The sequence below is a fragment of the Aspergillus homomorphus genome (genome assembly GCF_003184865.1).
Source record: "Aspergillus homomorphus CBS 101889 unplaced genomic scaffold BO97scaffold_13, whole genome shotgun sequence".
Taxonomy (NCBI): Eukaryota; Fungi; Ascomycota; class Eurotiomycetes; order Eurotiales; family Aspergillaceae; genus Aspergillus; species Aspergillus homomorphus.
This window is the reverse complement of record NW_020291899.1, coordinates 299,751-315,245: the sequence shown is the minus strand read 5'-3', so window position 1 is coordinate 315,245 and position 15,495 is coordinate 299,751. Positions and strand designations below refer to the sequence as shown.

The 15,495-nt window shown below is 51.7% G+C and overlaps 6 protein-coding genes and 1 non-coding gene across 7 annotated transcripts; 4 read left to right on the top strand and 3 right to left on the bottom strand.

Moving 5' to 3' along the window:
* Positions 1-18: 18 nt before the first annotated feature.
* On the top strand, positions 19-1,911 carry BO97DRAFT_450117 (histidinol dehydrogenase family protein; the record flags this gene model as incomplete). The annotated part of the gene is made up of 5 exons (XM_025698908.1): positions 19-396; positions 445-491; positions 544-1,243; positions 1,298-1,545; positions 1,875-1,911. The coding sequence occupies exons 1-5, from the start codon at positions 79-81 to the stop codon at positions 1,909-1,911; spliced, it is 1,350 nt and encodes a 449-aa protein (XP_025552582.1). The 5' UTR covers positions 19-78.
* Positions 1,912-3,322: 1,411 nt separating this feature from the next.
* BO97DRAFT_450114 (tyrosinase family protein) lies at positions 3,323-4,504 on the top strand (the record flags this gene model as incomplete). Its single annotated transcript, XM_025698907.1, has 3 exons — positions 3,323-3,744; positions 3,798-4,119; positions 4,204-4,504. 3 exons carry the CDS (start codon positions 3,323-3,325, stop codon positions 4,480-4,482), a joined length of 1,023 nt encoding a protein of 340 aa, XP_025552581.1. The 3' UTR covers positions 4,483-4,504.
* A 283-nt stretch (positions 4,505-4,787) lies between these two features.
* BO97DRAFT_433694 (alpha/beta-hydrolase) lies at positions 4,788-6,431 on the bottom strand (the record flags this gene model as incomplete). Its single annotated transcript, XM_025697616.1, has 4 exons — positions 4,788-5,847; positions 5,913-6,037; positions 6,200-6,345; positions 6,404-6,431. The coding sequence occupies 4 exons, from the start codon at positions 6,429-6,431 to the stop codon at positions 4,788-4,790; spliced, it is 1,359 nt and encodes a 452-aa protein (XP_025552580.1).
* A 1,028-nt stretch (positions 6,432-7,459) lies between these two features.
* BO97DRAFT_442444 (uncharacterized protein) lies at positions 7,460-7,966 on the bottom strand (the record flags this gene model as incomplete). Its single annotated transcript, XM_025698260.1, has 2 exons — positions 7,460-7,667; positions 7,718-7,966. 2 exons carry the CDS (start codon positions 7,964-7,966, stop codon positions 7,638-7,640), a joined length of 279 nt encoding a protein of 92 aa, XP_025552579.1. The 3' UTR covers positions 7,460-7,637.
* A 1,032-nt stretch (positions 7,967-8,998) lies between these two features.
* Positions 8,999-9,088, top strand: BO97DRAFT_t115. The gene has a single exon. It is a non-coding gene; the product is annotated as a tRNA-Asp (tRNA).
* A 1,050-nt stretch (positions 9,089-10,138) lies between these two features.
* Positions 10,139-11,030, top strand: BO97DRAFT_433725 (class I SAM-dependent methyltransferase; the record flags this gene model as incomplete). The annotated part of the gene is made up of 2 exons (XM_025697619.1): positions 10,139-10,210; positions 10,341-11,030. The coding sequence occupies 2 exons, from the start codon at positions 10,139-10,141 to the stop codon at positions 11,028-11,030; spliced, it is 762 nt and encodes a 253-aa protein (XP_025552578.1).
* A 1,207-nt stretch (positions 11,031-12,237) lies between these two features.
* BO97DRAFT_342679 (cellulase family protein) lies at positions 12,238-13,630 on the bottom strand (the record flags this gene model as incomplete). The annotated part of the gene is made up of 4 exons (XM_025691681.1): positions 12,238-12,326; positions 12,383-12,950; positions 13,000-13,173; positions 13,223-13,630. The coding sequence occupies 4 exons, from the start codon at positions 13,628-13,630 to the stop codon at positions 12,238-12,240; spliced, it is 1,239 nt and encodes a 412-aa protein (XP_025552577.1).
* Between the last annotated feature and the right edge of the window lie 1,865 nt (positions 13,631-15,495).

The following is a 15,495-nucleotide window of genomic DNA, read 5'->3' as shown; positions in this document are numbered from 1 at the left end:
ATCCAACTCCGCCGTTCGAGCGAATCCGAAAGTCTTTTTGCATCGAAGGACACAGAAAAGCCTACGACACTCTACAGCATGGGCTACACGTATCTTAAGGAACGGGCGCCGCAGAGCACCAAGTCAACAGCACCCGCTTTCGGTGTGTCGACCATCGTCAAAGGGGTCATCGATGACATCCGGGAGAACGGCGATTCAGCCGTGCGCAGATACTCGGAGAAGTTTGATAAATGGTCACCTGACTCCCATAGACTGTCCCAGGAAGAGATCGAGGCAATCTTGGTAGAGGTCCCGGAGCAGACCATCGCCGACATCAAAGAAGTTCAGGCGAATGTGAGACAATTTGCCGAGGCGCAGCGCAAGTCGATCCAGGATTTCGAGATTGAGACGCAGCCGGTATGATGCCCCTTGCCTGAGTGACCAGCCGATACTAATAGTGTACAGGGCGTGTTCCTGGGCCAGAAGAACATCCCTATCCAGACCGTTGGCGCGTGTGTCTCCCTCTGAATGAAACACAACAGAGTCTCATCTAACCTGGTCTAGCTACATCCCCGGCGGCCGGTATCCGCTCCTCGCATCAGCGCACATGACCATCCTAACGGCCAAGGTAGCCGGAGTCAAGCGTGTAATCGGATGCACGCCGCCAATTAACGGCAAGATCCCCAGCAGCACAGTGGCAGCCATGCACCTCGCCGGGGCAGACGAGATCTACATCCTGGGCGGCGTGCAGGCAGTGGCCGCCATGGCGATCGGAACGGAAGCCATTCCCAAGGTGGACTTCATCGCCGGGCCCGGCAACGCCTTCGTAGCCGAAGCCAAGCGACAGCTCTTCGGCGAGATCGGGATCGACCTCTTCGCCGGACCGACGGAGATCCTAATCGTCACGGACGAGACAGCCGATCCGTTCACCGTGGCGACCGATATCCTGTCGCAGGCCGAACACGGTCCAGATTCACCGTGTATAATTCTGACCACGTCGGAGCGGGTGGCCAGAACGGCTATCGCGTACATCAATCAGATCCTGAAGGAGTTGCCCACTGCGGCGCTGGCGGGCGTCTCGTGGGAGAATTGGGGCGAGGCGATCGTGGCGGGTACTATGGATGAGGCGTGGGAAATGGCGGATCAGATCGCGAGTGAGCATGTGCAGATCTTCACTGAGAATCCGCGTGATGCCTTGGAGAAGATGACAGCGTATGGTGCGCTGTTCCTGGGCGAGAGGACCTGTGTTTCGTATGGTGATAAGGTGGGTGTCCTGCGATCTGGTTCACAGAGGTTATGCGACTAACCACAAGGGCAGTGCATCGGAACAAATCACGTACTTCCGACGAGAAAGGCTGCTCGCTACACTGGAGGGCTCTGGGTCGGCAAGTTCTTGAGGACCATTACCTATCAGGAGGTCACTTCAGACGAAGCCAGTGGAAAACTTGGTCAGCTGTGTGGTCGGGCAGCTAGGGCCGAGTTTTTCGAGGGACATGCCCGCTCGGGAGACTTGCGGGCTCATCTGTACCTGAAGGAAAGATTTGAATGGATAGAACAGGGGCACGAGTGCGTGACAGATGGGCCTGGAGAGATTTGTCGGGATTGTTAAAGAAGATCGTTTCTCTATAAGGCAAGCTGCCTTCATGTTCGTAATCTGCAAGTGCGCAAGGGAAAATGATCAAGAACCGTCTCGATCTCAAACTAGATCTAAACAGTGGACGCGTGACATCGGGTCCAGCACGGAAATGTCCGCTATCATTGGAAATAGCCCAATGTCCCCATTGTGAGCCACTTGCGAGCTGATGCTTGCTTGAAATTCTCTTTATCCTCCACCCCCAATGTCAACAGCAATAGTAAGAAGTGCATCAAGCGTAACTAATTATTATCTCGATTAGAAAGAGAGAGCGCCTGACTCAGCGGCCTGATCCATGACTAAGCGGTATGAATAAATTTAGAGCCAATTGCCAAATGTGATTAAGCGCTCCACAGTAGGTGAAGCTATACGTAAGTGAGAGCGTGACTACGATACAGTACACTATGCTGAACACTCTCCGCGCTAAGCATTAGCTAAGAAATAAATTGCGTGGGCCTGACTAGAATATAGGATGATCCTGACTCTAATTGCACTAGACGCCACGAGTACTGCTGTGCTTGTGCATCGACTGCGCGTGTCTTGTTAGTCTTCTACACTCTACAGGCAGAGCTCCTCGTTCTGAAAAAGGCAGAGATCGGCAAGATCTTATCTCATCTATTAGCGCTTAGCCGTGTCAGGTATAGCTCGGCTCCATCTCAGGGTCTTGGCTTGATCCATGCTTGATGACTTTTCATCTAGTTTGCCGTAAGGCTACGACGACTGAGGCTTAGATGGGTCAATGCCAGAATCTTCAAGAAATACTCTAGACTCTCTTAATGGTCTTATATTCTAACTATCAGTAACCCGTCACAAGGAATTGCGATCCAGTAGTTCCACCCCTGGCTTCCCTTACCACTTCTATAAAAGTTCTCGAACATCTAAATCTACACGAAAGCCACTAGCCTCGATCTCTAACCACCGTCTCGGAGCCTTACCGGGTGTGTTCGCATTAGTTTCTCAGGACTGCTGTCAGGATCGAGCTTTCTCGTCTGCGTTCTGGACTGTCGGCTCGGGACGCGCGTCTTTGACTGCAGCCCTACTGCCAAGACCTGTCCGCCGTGTCAAATGCCGAGACTATTTACTACGTCGTAAAAACTCCACGGCCAACAAATTGGTTGATTTTTGACAGACAAAAAACGAGTATATGCTTCAGTGGATTCAAAGTGAAGGTCTGGAATGTATAGCGCCGCTGAGAAAGGTGCGAGCTGATCAGAGATACTCGGGCATAGAGGTCGCCTACATCCGATTACCCTGTTTGCCTTCAGCCCCTGATGGCTAGTCTAGATTCCTACTTAGACTGTATCGAAGGCCTCAAGCGCAGTTCTGTTGTGTTATTCTCATTGGGTATAGACTCGGCGATGGCAAGTCAATTGACCTCCGTGTACCGATCATTCCGGGATTCATCCACGCAGGACCTCGATCAGTGGACTCATCATCGACCAGCCGTCCATACCAAATATAGGATTTTGCCCTGAGAATGGATAACTCATCCCCACAAGGCGCTGTCAATACTGGCAGCCACAGAATCAGATACAGTGGCATCGATGCTGTGGACGTACCTCGAAGAAGGCTGTATAAAGGCTGGCAAGTTACCCGATCACTGGCATTTCTCTCTTAGCAGACCAGACCACTCTCCTCTCATTCCTTCTTTAGTATTCTCTTTCTCTAAGTGTCACTCATTAATTGTTTCTTTCGGCTTTTCGCACAACAATGAAGTATACAATTCTCACCACAGCACTGGCTCTGGCAGCCAGTGCCTCCGCCGCAGCGGTTCCGGCATCCACCTCTGCTCAGAAGCGCGATTCCACGACCGAATACATCCCCTCGTACTTCAGCGGCGCATGCACCAAGGAGAAGATGACCACCCGCAAGGAATGGCGGCACCTGACCTCCCAGGAGCAGAGCAAGTTCCTCGATGCCCTGCAGTGTCTGATGGACAAGCCCGCCCAATCGGGCCTAACAGCCACCAGCAGTCGCTTCAGCGACCTCCAGGCCCTGCATCGCGGCATGACCAACACCGCCTACGCGGACATCATCCACCACGTGGGCCAATTCCTCCCCTGGCATCGGTACTACATGCACATCTACGAGACCCTCCTCCGCGACGAGTGCGGCTACACCGGCTCGATTCCGTACTTGTTCCTTCATCCCCAAACCTGCCAGTTCATACTAACAACAAGCCCAGCTACTGGAACGAACAGCTAGACGCCGACAGCGGGAACATGTTCCAGTCCTCGATGTGGGGACCCGACGCCTTCGGCGGCAACGGCACCGGCTCGGATTTGTGCGTCACCGACGGCCGCTTCGCCAACATGACCCTGCACATTGGTCCGGGCTACGAAGACAGCGATTACTGCCTGCGTCGGGCGTGGGACAACGAGGCCGCTATCGCGAACGCTAATAGCACCGCGCTGGATGCGTGTAACGCGTACAACACGTATGCGCCGTGGTGGGATTGCGTCTCGAACATCCCGCATAAGGGCGTGCATACTAATATCGGCGGTGTGGTATGTTTCCTCTTCCGGGCCCCTTCCTTCCTCTTGCTATGAGGACTTGAGTCTTGGGGCATGACTGACAGATATTGTGTATAGATGGCTGATATCAAGTCCTCGCCCGGTGATCCCGTCTTCTTCATGCACCACGCGTATATCGATAAGGTGTGGTGGTCGTGGCAGAAGCAGGATCCCGAGAACCGGTTGTATGATATCAGCGGGCCGACCTTGAATGAGACGGCGAATGTGGAGCCGGCGGGCGGGTGGCAGAATGCGACGCTGCATTATGAGCTTTCTTCGTTTGAGATCAAGCCCAATGTTACCATTGGGAGGGTGATGAACACTCAGGGTGGGTATTTGTGCTATGGGTATGACTGAGCGGGTGCTTGTGGGGTTGGAGATATGCTTGCATCGGTATGGATGCCTTGAGGCCCCGAGCCTGTGCTTGGATGCGTTTCTTTCGGGGAGCTATTCGTCCTTTTGCTTTTTGCATAGAGCTATAGAACAGGAGCTTGTAATTAATATAGTAGGTACCGCCATGGATAAGATTCCTTGTGTACAATTCTGAAGACGCCCTCAGCGCATGCGGACGGGATTTTGACCGCGGGAAACTTATGGTAAGGATAATCTTGCGAGCGTATTACCTATAACATTGAGAGCTTGTATTAAGCATGGCATTTAGTTCAATCGAAAGCCAGCCCTGAAGGGAACTGATCGTCTCTCCCAATCCCCCGACATGGACCATCGGTCTCCATCCGATCGACCTTCTGCACAGCTCCCCCATCCGCACCGAAGCGCAGAACTCGGCCACCCGTAGAGTTCACGGGGTACCATCCCAAACCCTCCGGCCCCTTCCACGGATCCTGCAAGAAGGCAAAAACGTGATCCTGCATCGTGCGGCTGACTCCCGCTTCAAACGCCGTGCTGTTGCCCAGATACTGCTGCAAAGGGTACGTGCCAAAGTTCATCGGCAAATCACTGGCATGATACGCCCCAAGCCGGCGGAACGGGTTCGGGTTGGGATACTGGCCAGCATTCTGGTACCGGTAGAGCGGGATGCCCTGCTGGACGCGGAGGAGGCTCGAGTTAGCGGTCGGACACATCCAATCCGTGAGATCGCTTTCGAGGACCGCAGCGGGATCGGGGCCCGCTGTGAGGTTGTTGACGGGGTACGTGATTAGTGAGAAGAACTCGTTGGCGCAGTTGGAGATAATGGCCGGTCGGTGGGCGACATTGCCGGCGGCGGAACGCGCCGGGTAGTCCCTGAAGATCAGCTTCTCGTTGGGCACGACGTAGAAGCTGAGCGCGGGCTCGGTTCCGTTGTCGGCGTACTGGCCGACGAAATTGGAGATCCGGGCGAATGGGACCGCGCGCATGCATTCGAGCTCGGCCTGCGCGTCTTGCGGGAATTCGCAGCCCAATTGCTTGGCTACGAAGGTGAAGTTAGTCTGGTCGTAGTCTGAGAAACCGAGGGATTTTAAATCGGTCCTGGGCTGCATGACGTAGCCCTGCACCAGCGGCTTGTCGTAGTAGGCGTAAGAGTGGAAGTGTGTGCTTTGTGATCCGGCAGACTGGCCCCATTGCACGATCCTGTACGGGTCACCGCCGAAGTGGTGGATATTCTCGTACACCCATTCTAAGGCGGCGCGTTGGTCCATGATGCTGAGGTTCTGCTCCTTCAGGCCCCGGGCATTGGGCCAGCCGAAGATGTTCACGCGGTAGTTGTTGTCACGACGATGTGCCCTTGAGTACGCTCCACACAGTTGGTGGGCTTCTGCCATTAGATGTCCACGCCTCCAGTGGTGAACGCGCCACCGGTCATGAAGAAGAGCACCGGGGGCTTGGAGTCGGCCGTTGCATTGGCCGGCGTCCACACGGCGAGATACAGGCGATCTTCCGAGGTGGCTTCACCGACCAGACCTGAGGTATAGCCCTGATTGCCATTGTAGATTGAGTCAACCGAGCCCATGTATTGATTCCAGAGAGAAGTTGTTGAAGACGCAGACATTGGACACGAGGGCGGATAGTGGTAAGTGTGATGATGAGTGGTGGCATTGGGGAGTTTGGCCGGTGGCAATCATCGCCTTCCCGCCACAGGAGGCTCGGCAAAAGGGACGGGCTTGAAGATCCTCGTGTTGAGAAAGTCTTCCTCGATGACACCGGTAAAGACGCCAGTGCGAGTGCGCACAGTCAGATTATCTGACGCGGTTATAGAATCCTGCACCGGTGCGGCGACTGCTCCTGACACGAGCAGGGCCAGATAGAGGGGATCCTATGAGAACTTCATATTGCGACTGACCGCGTCCAGTGGATAGTGTCCGATCCATTGGAGATCTCAGCTGCTTTTACATCTGCAATCATGCACTACGAGTCCAGCTCATCTGGTTTGAAGAGCAAGATTCAACATTCTTTTGTCATGGCTCCACATCTGGAGCGTCGACCTCTTGTAATCGTACATTGGTGGGCGCGGACATGATATGAACCGCGTGAGCCGGTTGTCCAGGAAAGGGACTGCTGATGGTCGTATTCAAGATCGATGGCAGTGACGATTGTGGAGCTGGGGCCCCCGTGGGTAAATAAGCACACGGCCAGTTTCCATGGCCCAATGCTGGAGGGAACTCGGAGAACGGAGCTATTCTCTGTCTTCGGATTAGCTCAACGTCTGGCATGGTCCAACCCCAGAAGCATCACCAGTGCCAAGCTTGGCGGAAAAGACTTTATGCCATCGACCAAATCAGCCAACTTAGCAGTATGCTTCTGCTACTTTCGACGACACAGGTGTTTTAACTAGATATCTGGGTGAAACCTATTTGACTGCGTTCATCGCTGTTCTGGTGTCAATTGTCAAGTAATGCTGCCTCCAATGATACTGTCTTTACACTTATGACAACCCTGTTCCCACGATTTATATATCCTAATATATCAGCTCGGCGTGATCCTGTTCAGCAGCAAAACAGCAAACTGTAGCTTTTGTGCCTTATGCTCCAGATCCGATATTCGATTTACTGACGAAGTTCATGTATCCCTAGAAAAAAGTGACGTTGCTTTAGCCATCAAGGTTAAGGTGGCATATAAACCAATCTCTCATTGTCTTTGATGTGCATGACAAACTACTCCATAGGCAGGTGCATCACTATAATTTGGAATTTGTGCTGACAAGAATCGCACATAAGAAGATGTGTGACCATCAATCTGCTCCCATACAACAGTTAATTCGCAAAATAGAAAAGTGGTAGAGTCAAGTTCGGGGTAGAGGAGTGAAGCTTGAAGATGGGCGCAAAATTACAGTAAAAAGATATCTAAGTACTGCAGCTCCGAAAGCGCAACCAGTTCAAATTGCGGTGTATACACACGTCCCGATTAAATTATTATCAACCTCAGAAGAGAAAGCCTAGATACACACGAGCGACCAACCACATTGAATGTTGTGTTCTCGAGTCACACCTCCAAATCATCCTGCGAAATCCATCCTTGCGAGAGTTCGGAAGCTGAGCCTTAACTGATCAAAGACCACGGTCCAGATCGAAGCTCGCTTACAAGATATCGGCGTCGTTGAGGATGGGCTATGCCGAGTCAGTGCGATAAACAGTTCTCGGGCGATGGCTTCACTTACGATCTTGGCGTTGTTGAGGGCATTGTTGAGGGCGTTGACGTCGACGTCGTTGCCGTTGGCAACGTTGATGCCGTCGTGGGCGACGCTGATAGGGAGGGTCTGGGTCTGCTCGACGCTGTTGTCGACGCTGTTGTCAACGCTGTTGTCGGGACTGTAGTCGACGCTGGTGCCGGCGCTGGGGTTTCCGCCGTAAGGCTGGGCGACGGCGAGGGCGGCGAAGAGGGCCATGAGGAAAGTGGAAGGCTGCATCTTGAAGGTGGAGTAAAGAAGCGTGAGCTTGGAGGTTTGGATTGTTTGGTGGTTTGGGAGGAGGCTTGCGAGATTGAGAGATGCTGTTGGGATGATTGAGAGGAATGGCCCGGTGGTCGAAGGGTTTATATAGATTTTCGATTCCCTACAATCATGAGCCCAACGCATTCTGGGAGAGCATCATTTGCCCGTTCGAGATCTTCAGGGGCTGATGTGATTGACTTCATGATGTGTTCCGCTGCGATATTGCAGTTCAGGGTCTGTTTCAAGGGTATCTCATGCCGGATTCCTCGAACTGGGCAGTGGATATTGACGGTCCCTGTGGATCGAAATGATTAAGTCGGGAATTGACTCCAATAATAGCCAATATTGGTCGAAGATACTTTCAATTGCTGCAATAAACCGAGAGAGTCCCACTCTCTCCGCCACCGATCTACTGTATTGATCCAGATAATATGACCAGGCAGGTGATAGGTCATATAGAGGTTCACGGTAAGTCAGGGGGACTAAGGGCCTTCTAGGTCTCGAATCCTGCTCCCAATGGCGTTTCTTGGCGCCCAATACATTCGCGCTGTAGTCTGAGCTATGTAGCACTGATCAATAAATCAGTTACTTCCCTTGCATCATGCCACATCCCGCCATGTTAAGCTTATGCGGGGTTTAACAAACTCACTTGTGAAACCCCTTCTCCTAGGTCGACCGGAATCCCAGTTCGATTGTGTTAGGAGATCGTCTTGTGTTGCGCGTGAACTGTTCCGCATATTATCACATAGACTCGACACCCTAGCAGAAGAAGCAGCCGTGCACTGATCCTCGCTGTCGATATCCACGGACACATACTTACAATGATAGAATAATGTAACCATTGTACCGCCAAGGCTTATGAGTGAGTCCGAACCTGCAACTTGCAACAAAAATGTGGTTCGTACATACACCCAAAAGAAGAAACATGGGCTCTGAAGAGGAGGGGAACACCTGAAGCTGTTATATTCCATTATTATAACTAAAAATTGGCAGTAATAACATCTTCATTCCTCGATGGTCTAACGGTCATGATTTCCGCTTGTCAATCCCAGTCGGGAACAAGCGCGGGAGACCTGGGTTCGACTCCCAGTCGGGGAGATTTCTTTTTTGCATTTACCGCTTCTCACCTAGTCTTCAGCTATTGTCCGCTCAGGCCATTGTCCAAACTTTCCACTGCAACCAGCCACCAGATTATGATTGGTGTTTTGCTCCCTGTATGCTGCTGTGTGACACTCTCCGTGTTCGCAACCTCCCAGCAACAAAATCCAATCAACTTCTCCTTCTTTTAGCTCACAGCTGACAACTTCTCCTTCGTGTTCGCCGTCAGCCTACCGACATTGCGCAAGGGAGGCAATAAGAACCGATATGCTGCCCGTTTACCCCAGCACGATCCTTCCGCCGTACGGGTTTACGTTCTGCCTACCATCTCGTTATGCTAGCTGGTAAATAATTTCTTAGAAGACCCTCATGCTACAGTCAAACGGTGACAGTCCCACGCAGACACCGTTGCTTGTGCGACCTTTGGATGTTTGAGCTTTCACTGCCGCTCATCAGGTACCATGGCTGTTTAGTCGGTCACGACATAATGTCTTGCTGCCATCTTTCGCTCAAACGATTCTGTTACTTTTCTCCAAGAATGAAGATCTTGAATGCGGTTCAGTCGATTTCTGTCGACCGTCATGTTCCCCTGTCTTCAACAGGAGTGATTTCAGGGTAAAACTGCCGGTCCATTTGTGCAAAGGAGCTACTCAGATCAGAAACCAACTCCTGGGTGAGCGAACACTGGATCACACCTGACCGGGGTAGATGAACCATGCATGAACTCCTATGAATAGGAGAGCCAAGAAACTTGCCTCCGGCATACCATTTGTTGTTGCGGCCAAACCCCGCCGAATACGAGGATCGTGGATGCTTTGGCGTTTTCAGCTTCGTTGTCATCGTTCCCATGACTGCTATCTAAAGTTTGATGGCGAAGTCACCTCCCAGCATGGTAACGATCCTGATAACACATGCTTCTTGAGATGAGTCTCCTTCACCAACATGTTTCATAACCATATCATCTAGCAGCGAAGGCAATCAAGCTTTACCAATCTACCTTAATCATTCTGTCAACCCTCCATCAACCCCACCAACCCCATGGCCTCAACCATGTCCGCCATAGACACCTCAGTCTGGTACAAATCAGACTACGGCACCCGATTGAAACCATCCTCCCAATTCGTCTACACCCACTGGAGCGGCATCAAAGACGACGAACTGCCTCCCACCTCCACAGCATTGTAAGCAAAACCCCACCACCAGTGCCCCCGTCCCCTCGCCCACCAAGCACAATAAAATCTAAGAGCCCCAGCGCGACCGCGCCTGGCCACTCGGCGGCTATCCCTGCATAGGGATGTGGATGTTCCTCCTACCAGGCCTAGCAGGGTTCCGGGAGTTCAGCGCCCTCGTCGAGCGCGCGCGGCAGTCCGACTCCACCATTCTCGACCTCGGCTGCGGCCTGGGACAAGACCTGCGCCTGCTCGCCGCGCACGGGGTGCCGACCGAGCGCATGGTGGCCGTGGACGTAGAGCCGCGCCTCTGGGAGCTGGGGTACGAGCTCTTCAAAGACGGCGGCGGACGCATGCAGGCGAAGTTCATCCAGGGGGATTTCCACACCATGACGGATGAGCAGCTCGCGCCTGTGCAGGGCAAAGTGGACCTCGTCATCGCCGCGCAGTTTTTACACTTGTTCAGCTATGAGGGCCAGCTGGTCGCGTGCAAGCGGATCGTCGCGCTCTCCAAGCTCGGTACCACGGTCGTCGGATTTCAGCAGGGACATGTCCGGCCTGTCGAGTATCGCCGTCCCTGGGGGGTGACCTTTTACCAGAATCGCGAGTCGTTTGTGAAGATGTGGGGAGCTGTGCAGGAGGAGACGCGAACTGTTTGGGATCTGGAGGTGAGAGAGGTGAGTCTGCTTGATTGGGGGATGCAGGAGGAGGATTTCGCTTGGATGTCTGAGAATCGGATCGGGATTGAGTTTGTTATTAGTCGTGTGTCGTGATTGGGGTTAATGTTGGGTATTCTGATGGTCAGTATTCAGAAGTAGGAGTAGAGGTATAGCAGTTGTAGAGGTATTGGCCAACTTGGAAGTCTGTTGTTGACAACTTTGTAGCTTTTGATCTGGATTTCGAGAGAGGGTGGTCTCATGATAGACTGAAACTATGAAGCGGTATCCGGGAGGAAGGCGAATGCTGAGAATTGATCGAGCCTTTCACGATAGACTCATGGATCTGCTAAACATAGGAGATTTTAATCACCCCTGGATTGACCGTGCCGAAATGCACTTGCCCGTGGTAGAGTGCCATCATTTCCAATCTACCATTCTTATGATCAAAAGCAGGAGACGAAGGTACCGGCTGTTGCGGTCGCAACATGCGATCAGACGCGCATTGTATTAATTGCATGTACTGTGCTTAACATGGAATTGTGATAGGGGAATATATGCAACCGCACCCGAAATATGTTGACATCATGATATTGGAAGTCATCGATTGTGGCTGGACCGATGCTCAGCTACATCAGCTTTATGCATGGACGCCTTCCAATGATAGTATACTGTGGAGGGCGATCGTTCGCAGCCGGGACCGGGCTATCATATATGGAGGGAGACTCCCGGAACCTTCTGCAATCGACCTGTGGCATACTACTGCTGTCTTTCGCTGCGAAGGATCGTACCGCTCAATTTCTCAATCTTCGCGCACTAAGTGCCAGATGGGCATGGTTACCTGGGGCCAAGTTGCAACAAGCCCCTGAAGTCTGTGGCACCATAGTGTTTCCTCAAGTTGCACACCGACATTCTGGTACTAGGAAGAGGTTCTGAATGGTGCATCAAACCAAGCTTCCCTAGCATCGTGGCAGGTTAGACAGTAGCTGACCAGGCATAGCTGCCTCGAACTGGTTTCAAAGCACTTCACCTGGTAGCTTAGTCTTGATATAATAGGTCAGATTATCATGCTCTTCGGGTATGAATGAGCGATGAGAAAGAGGTTGGAAGTGAAAAGACAAGCTTGTCGATGGATGCATAGAGCCATATGTAGGCAAAGGCAATGAAATGCAACAGTAATAATTAGATCAAATTTATGAATCAATGCCGTCATAGAGAAAACAGTACCAGCCTCGTGCAGCTACCATTCCATTACATACGCAGTCTGGTGAACCAACATGTAGTTTGATTGACCTAAGTATAGAGCCAGAGACTCTCATTGTTTCTAGCCTAGACTGGCTTTGACCATCGGGACGAGTCCATTCTCGATGGCCTTGGGTGCCCGCCAGTCCGACCAAGTGTGATCGAGGAGACCTGAAGATAATTAGCTTGGAATACGTTTTGAGACGGATAGATGAAAGGAGACTCACCCCATGTCTCGTCAGAATCTTGAGTCCCTTCTCGGATGTAATAACTGCCCGCCAAAACCCAGACCGTCCAACCCGCATGAACACTGGGGATCCACTCCATCAGACAAGATGCATAGACGCCCGTGTATGTAGTATTGTCCTGCGCGAAGCCGAACTCAGTTAAGACCACCGGCAAGACGTTCTTGATACTCGAGTCATCGGTCTTCAAGGCATTAAATCCATCGCTAAGTAAGCTTGACGACAGACCGCTGCAGCTTGAAGCCGAGGAGTCGTAGTTGTGAAGCTCGAGGACGATCTTATCCGCGAAGCTGAAGTCAGACTTTCGGAAAACCGTACCGTTCCCCAGATTAGCCGCGGTGGGGATGGGAGAAAGGGTCACGTCAAAGTTGAGACCGGAGAAGAAGATCAGGAGGTCCGGGTTGGCATTATGCACCTGCTTCGCGTTCTCGACCATGTTTGTGTACCAGTGCTCCCAGTTGTAAGAAGTGCTAGTGAGAGCTGAGTTGTCCGCTGGAGTGCGGAGTTCATTTCTCATGCCGATGCTCTTGACCGCTGGAAGCGATTTGACCTGCATGCATGTCAGAGAGTATGTCTGAGCTTCGAGCAAACAGTCTTACATGTTTTGCCATGTAGGTCCACCCACGATGCCAGTTCTCCACGTTGAAATAGGTGTCTCCGAACCAGCTGTTGCCATCTGTTGTGCTGCAACACCACATGGCCTTGGAAATATGGTTATCTAGGTGAACGTAGATACCTTGTTTGTAGCATTCGTTGGCGACAGCATCGTAAACCTGCACGGGTTAGTGTTGAGTTTTGTAGTAGGTGTAAGCCATCACTTACCTGCAACCTTGTCGTTTTCTCATTAAATTGAGGGTTGTGGCTGACGATTTTCTTGTATACCGCCGTTCCGTTGGTCTCTCCAAGGGCATTGATCAAGGACGTTTTGATCGGGACATCGGCACCCTTCTCGTAGATGTCATCAATCATTTCGATAGCGAAGGTGAGGCGGATGACATTCATCCCCAAGCTCTTGATCTTGCTGACAATGTATTCAATAGACTGGTACTGCAATCCTTCTGGCAACATAGCCTCAGCAGCACCGGGCCAGTTTACCCCGGCGTAAGTGACATTATTGCCATCGGAGTCGACAATCCATCGTCCAGATGTGGACAGGGGCTTGGAAGAGATTGCATTGGCGAGAAGAGGACCTGCAGCAAAAAGCAGGCTGAGGACTGTTCGCAGATTCATCCTAAAGATTCTCGCTCAACGGAAAGAAATGGGGAAAAGAATACAAGGCATCGCGGGTATAGATGGCCTTTTATGATGCTCTTTTCCCTCCGGAAAACTGCCATATTGACTATGCGTATGCCCATGCCAGTCGTAAAGATCGCATGATTCAACCCAATTTGACTCTTTCTCCGGTATCGCTAAGATCCCCATATTGTCTCTGCGGACTGTTGAGTGCTATTCGTGGACAACCTGCTTGTGCCTGTCTTTAAGCGGGGAAATTGACCAGCGGGCGCATTGTCTCCCCGCATGGCAGAGTGACGGGTATGCGCGACATTTTGCTCCGATAAGTAGAGAGTGGGTATCGATCCCCTCATTGTCACAGCAGGCTCTTACAGGCTCTTACAGGCGTGTTTCTGAGGTTCCTGAAGCCAACGCTCGATGAGGTAATAACTCAACGATCCGCATCTCTGCTTGCCGATTATCTCGGATACGTGAAAGTGAAAGTATGGCCGGACGCCATTTCGAATAGTCATTTCGATGATGTTACTATCTCCTTCAACACCGCTGCAAGGTTTCTTCATTGTGAGACAGTTAGCTGATGTAACTCTGCAGCTGCTCCCCGTCTCCGCATGGAGAAAACGCACCAATGAGTTGAGTAGCACAATTAACCGATGAGTACCCCGCTTTGTGATCGGGGCTTGTGGTCGTCGCGCTCGCGACTTCAACTCCGATCGCAAGTACTCAGTGGTTGAAGACACCTTGGCTCATTTGCCTTGCAACAAGGTTGGGCTGTGATTGGCAAAAAATTAGCTCGACCTGCTGTCTAAAATAGCTCTACTGGGATGCTCTCTTACCCAATAAGCATGTTTTGAGGGTCGACAGAGGCCAACGGTATAATCAGAGGGAGAGTCTAAGTCCTGGAATAGCACAAATAGAAATCGATGGTCAGGGGAAGCAGAGGAAGTTGGCATCGTGTGCATGTGACTTGTTTGTTGGATATGTCTGAGATGTCTACAATGCAAACAACAACACCTCGCTTTTGGCGATACTATTGCCCTGCTGAGAACTCACTCCTCCTCTTTCCCTCATTGCATTGTTCCTGCGCATCTTGGATCAGCATCTCTGTGAAAAGCCTAAGTATTGCCGTGAAGCATGATATCAGAGCAAGCAGAACGGTAGAGTTACGAGTACCAAGCAACGCAGGAAAAATCTACTGAGCGAGATTGAACTAATCCTTGGCGAAGTCAACAGGGAGCCGTAAAGCGACCGTGTCGAAGTCTGCATTTCAATGAGACAGCCGCTTCCCCAGATCAGCGTTCTTCCCAATTTGCCCGCCCTTACACGTCCCAAGACTTTGCAGCGCATGTAAAGCGATGATTCTGGGAATCCCCGTGACTGGTAATTGTCGGTACTCAGTTCCTTTCTGCACAGCTGATTACGGGTCTACAACAGTTGACTCTACTTGCGGACATACCAGCCATGCAGCTAATCTATTGCCTGCCCATATCGCAATGGCTTATCGTTGTTTCACTTTTTTTCCACTCGGTTCTCCGACCATGCTCCGGTCGCAGCAGCGAATGACGCCTTGTCAAGAAGCTTAGCTGCAGATAACAAACCCACTAGCCGAGCCCACCACTGCCAATAGTCCAATCGTGCTTCACAATGGGATGATAAGCGGCATGACACCCCTGCCAATGTTGTCCCATCTTGCTAAGTATTTGTGGAGGAATTCGCATGACACCGCTTCTATTGTCCCCTCTTGAGGCACCGAAGCCTACTCAACACCATGGCCGACCAATCAACAATCACATCGAGCCTGTTAGTCGGCGGTGTGGCCTCACATGTCGCAGTCAAATCTCGCATGGTACCTACTTACCACGCCT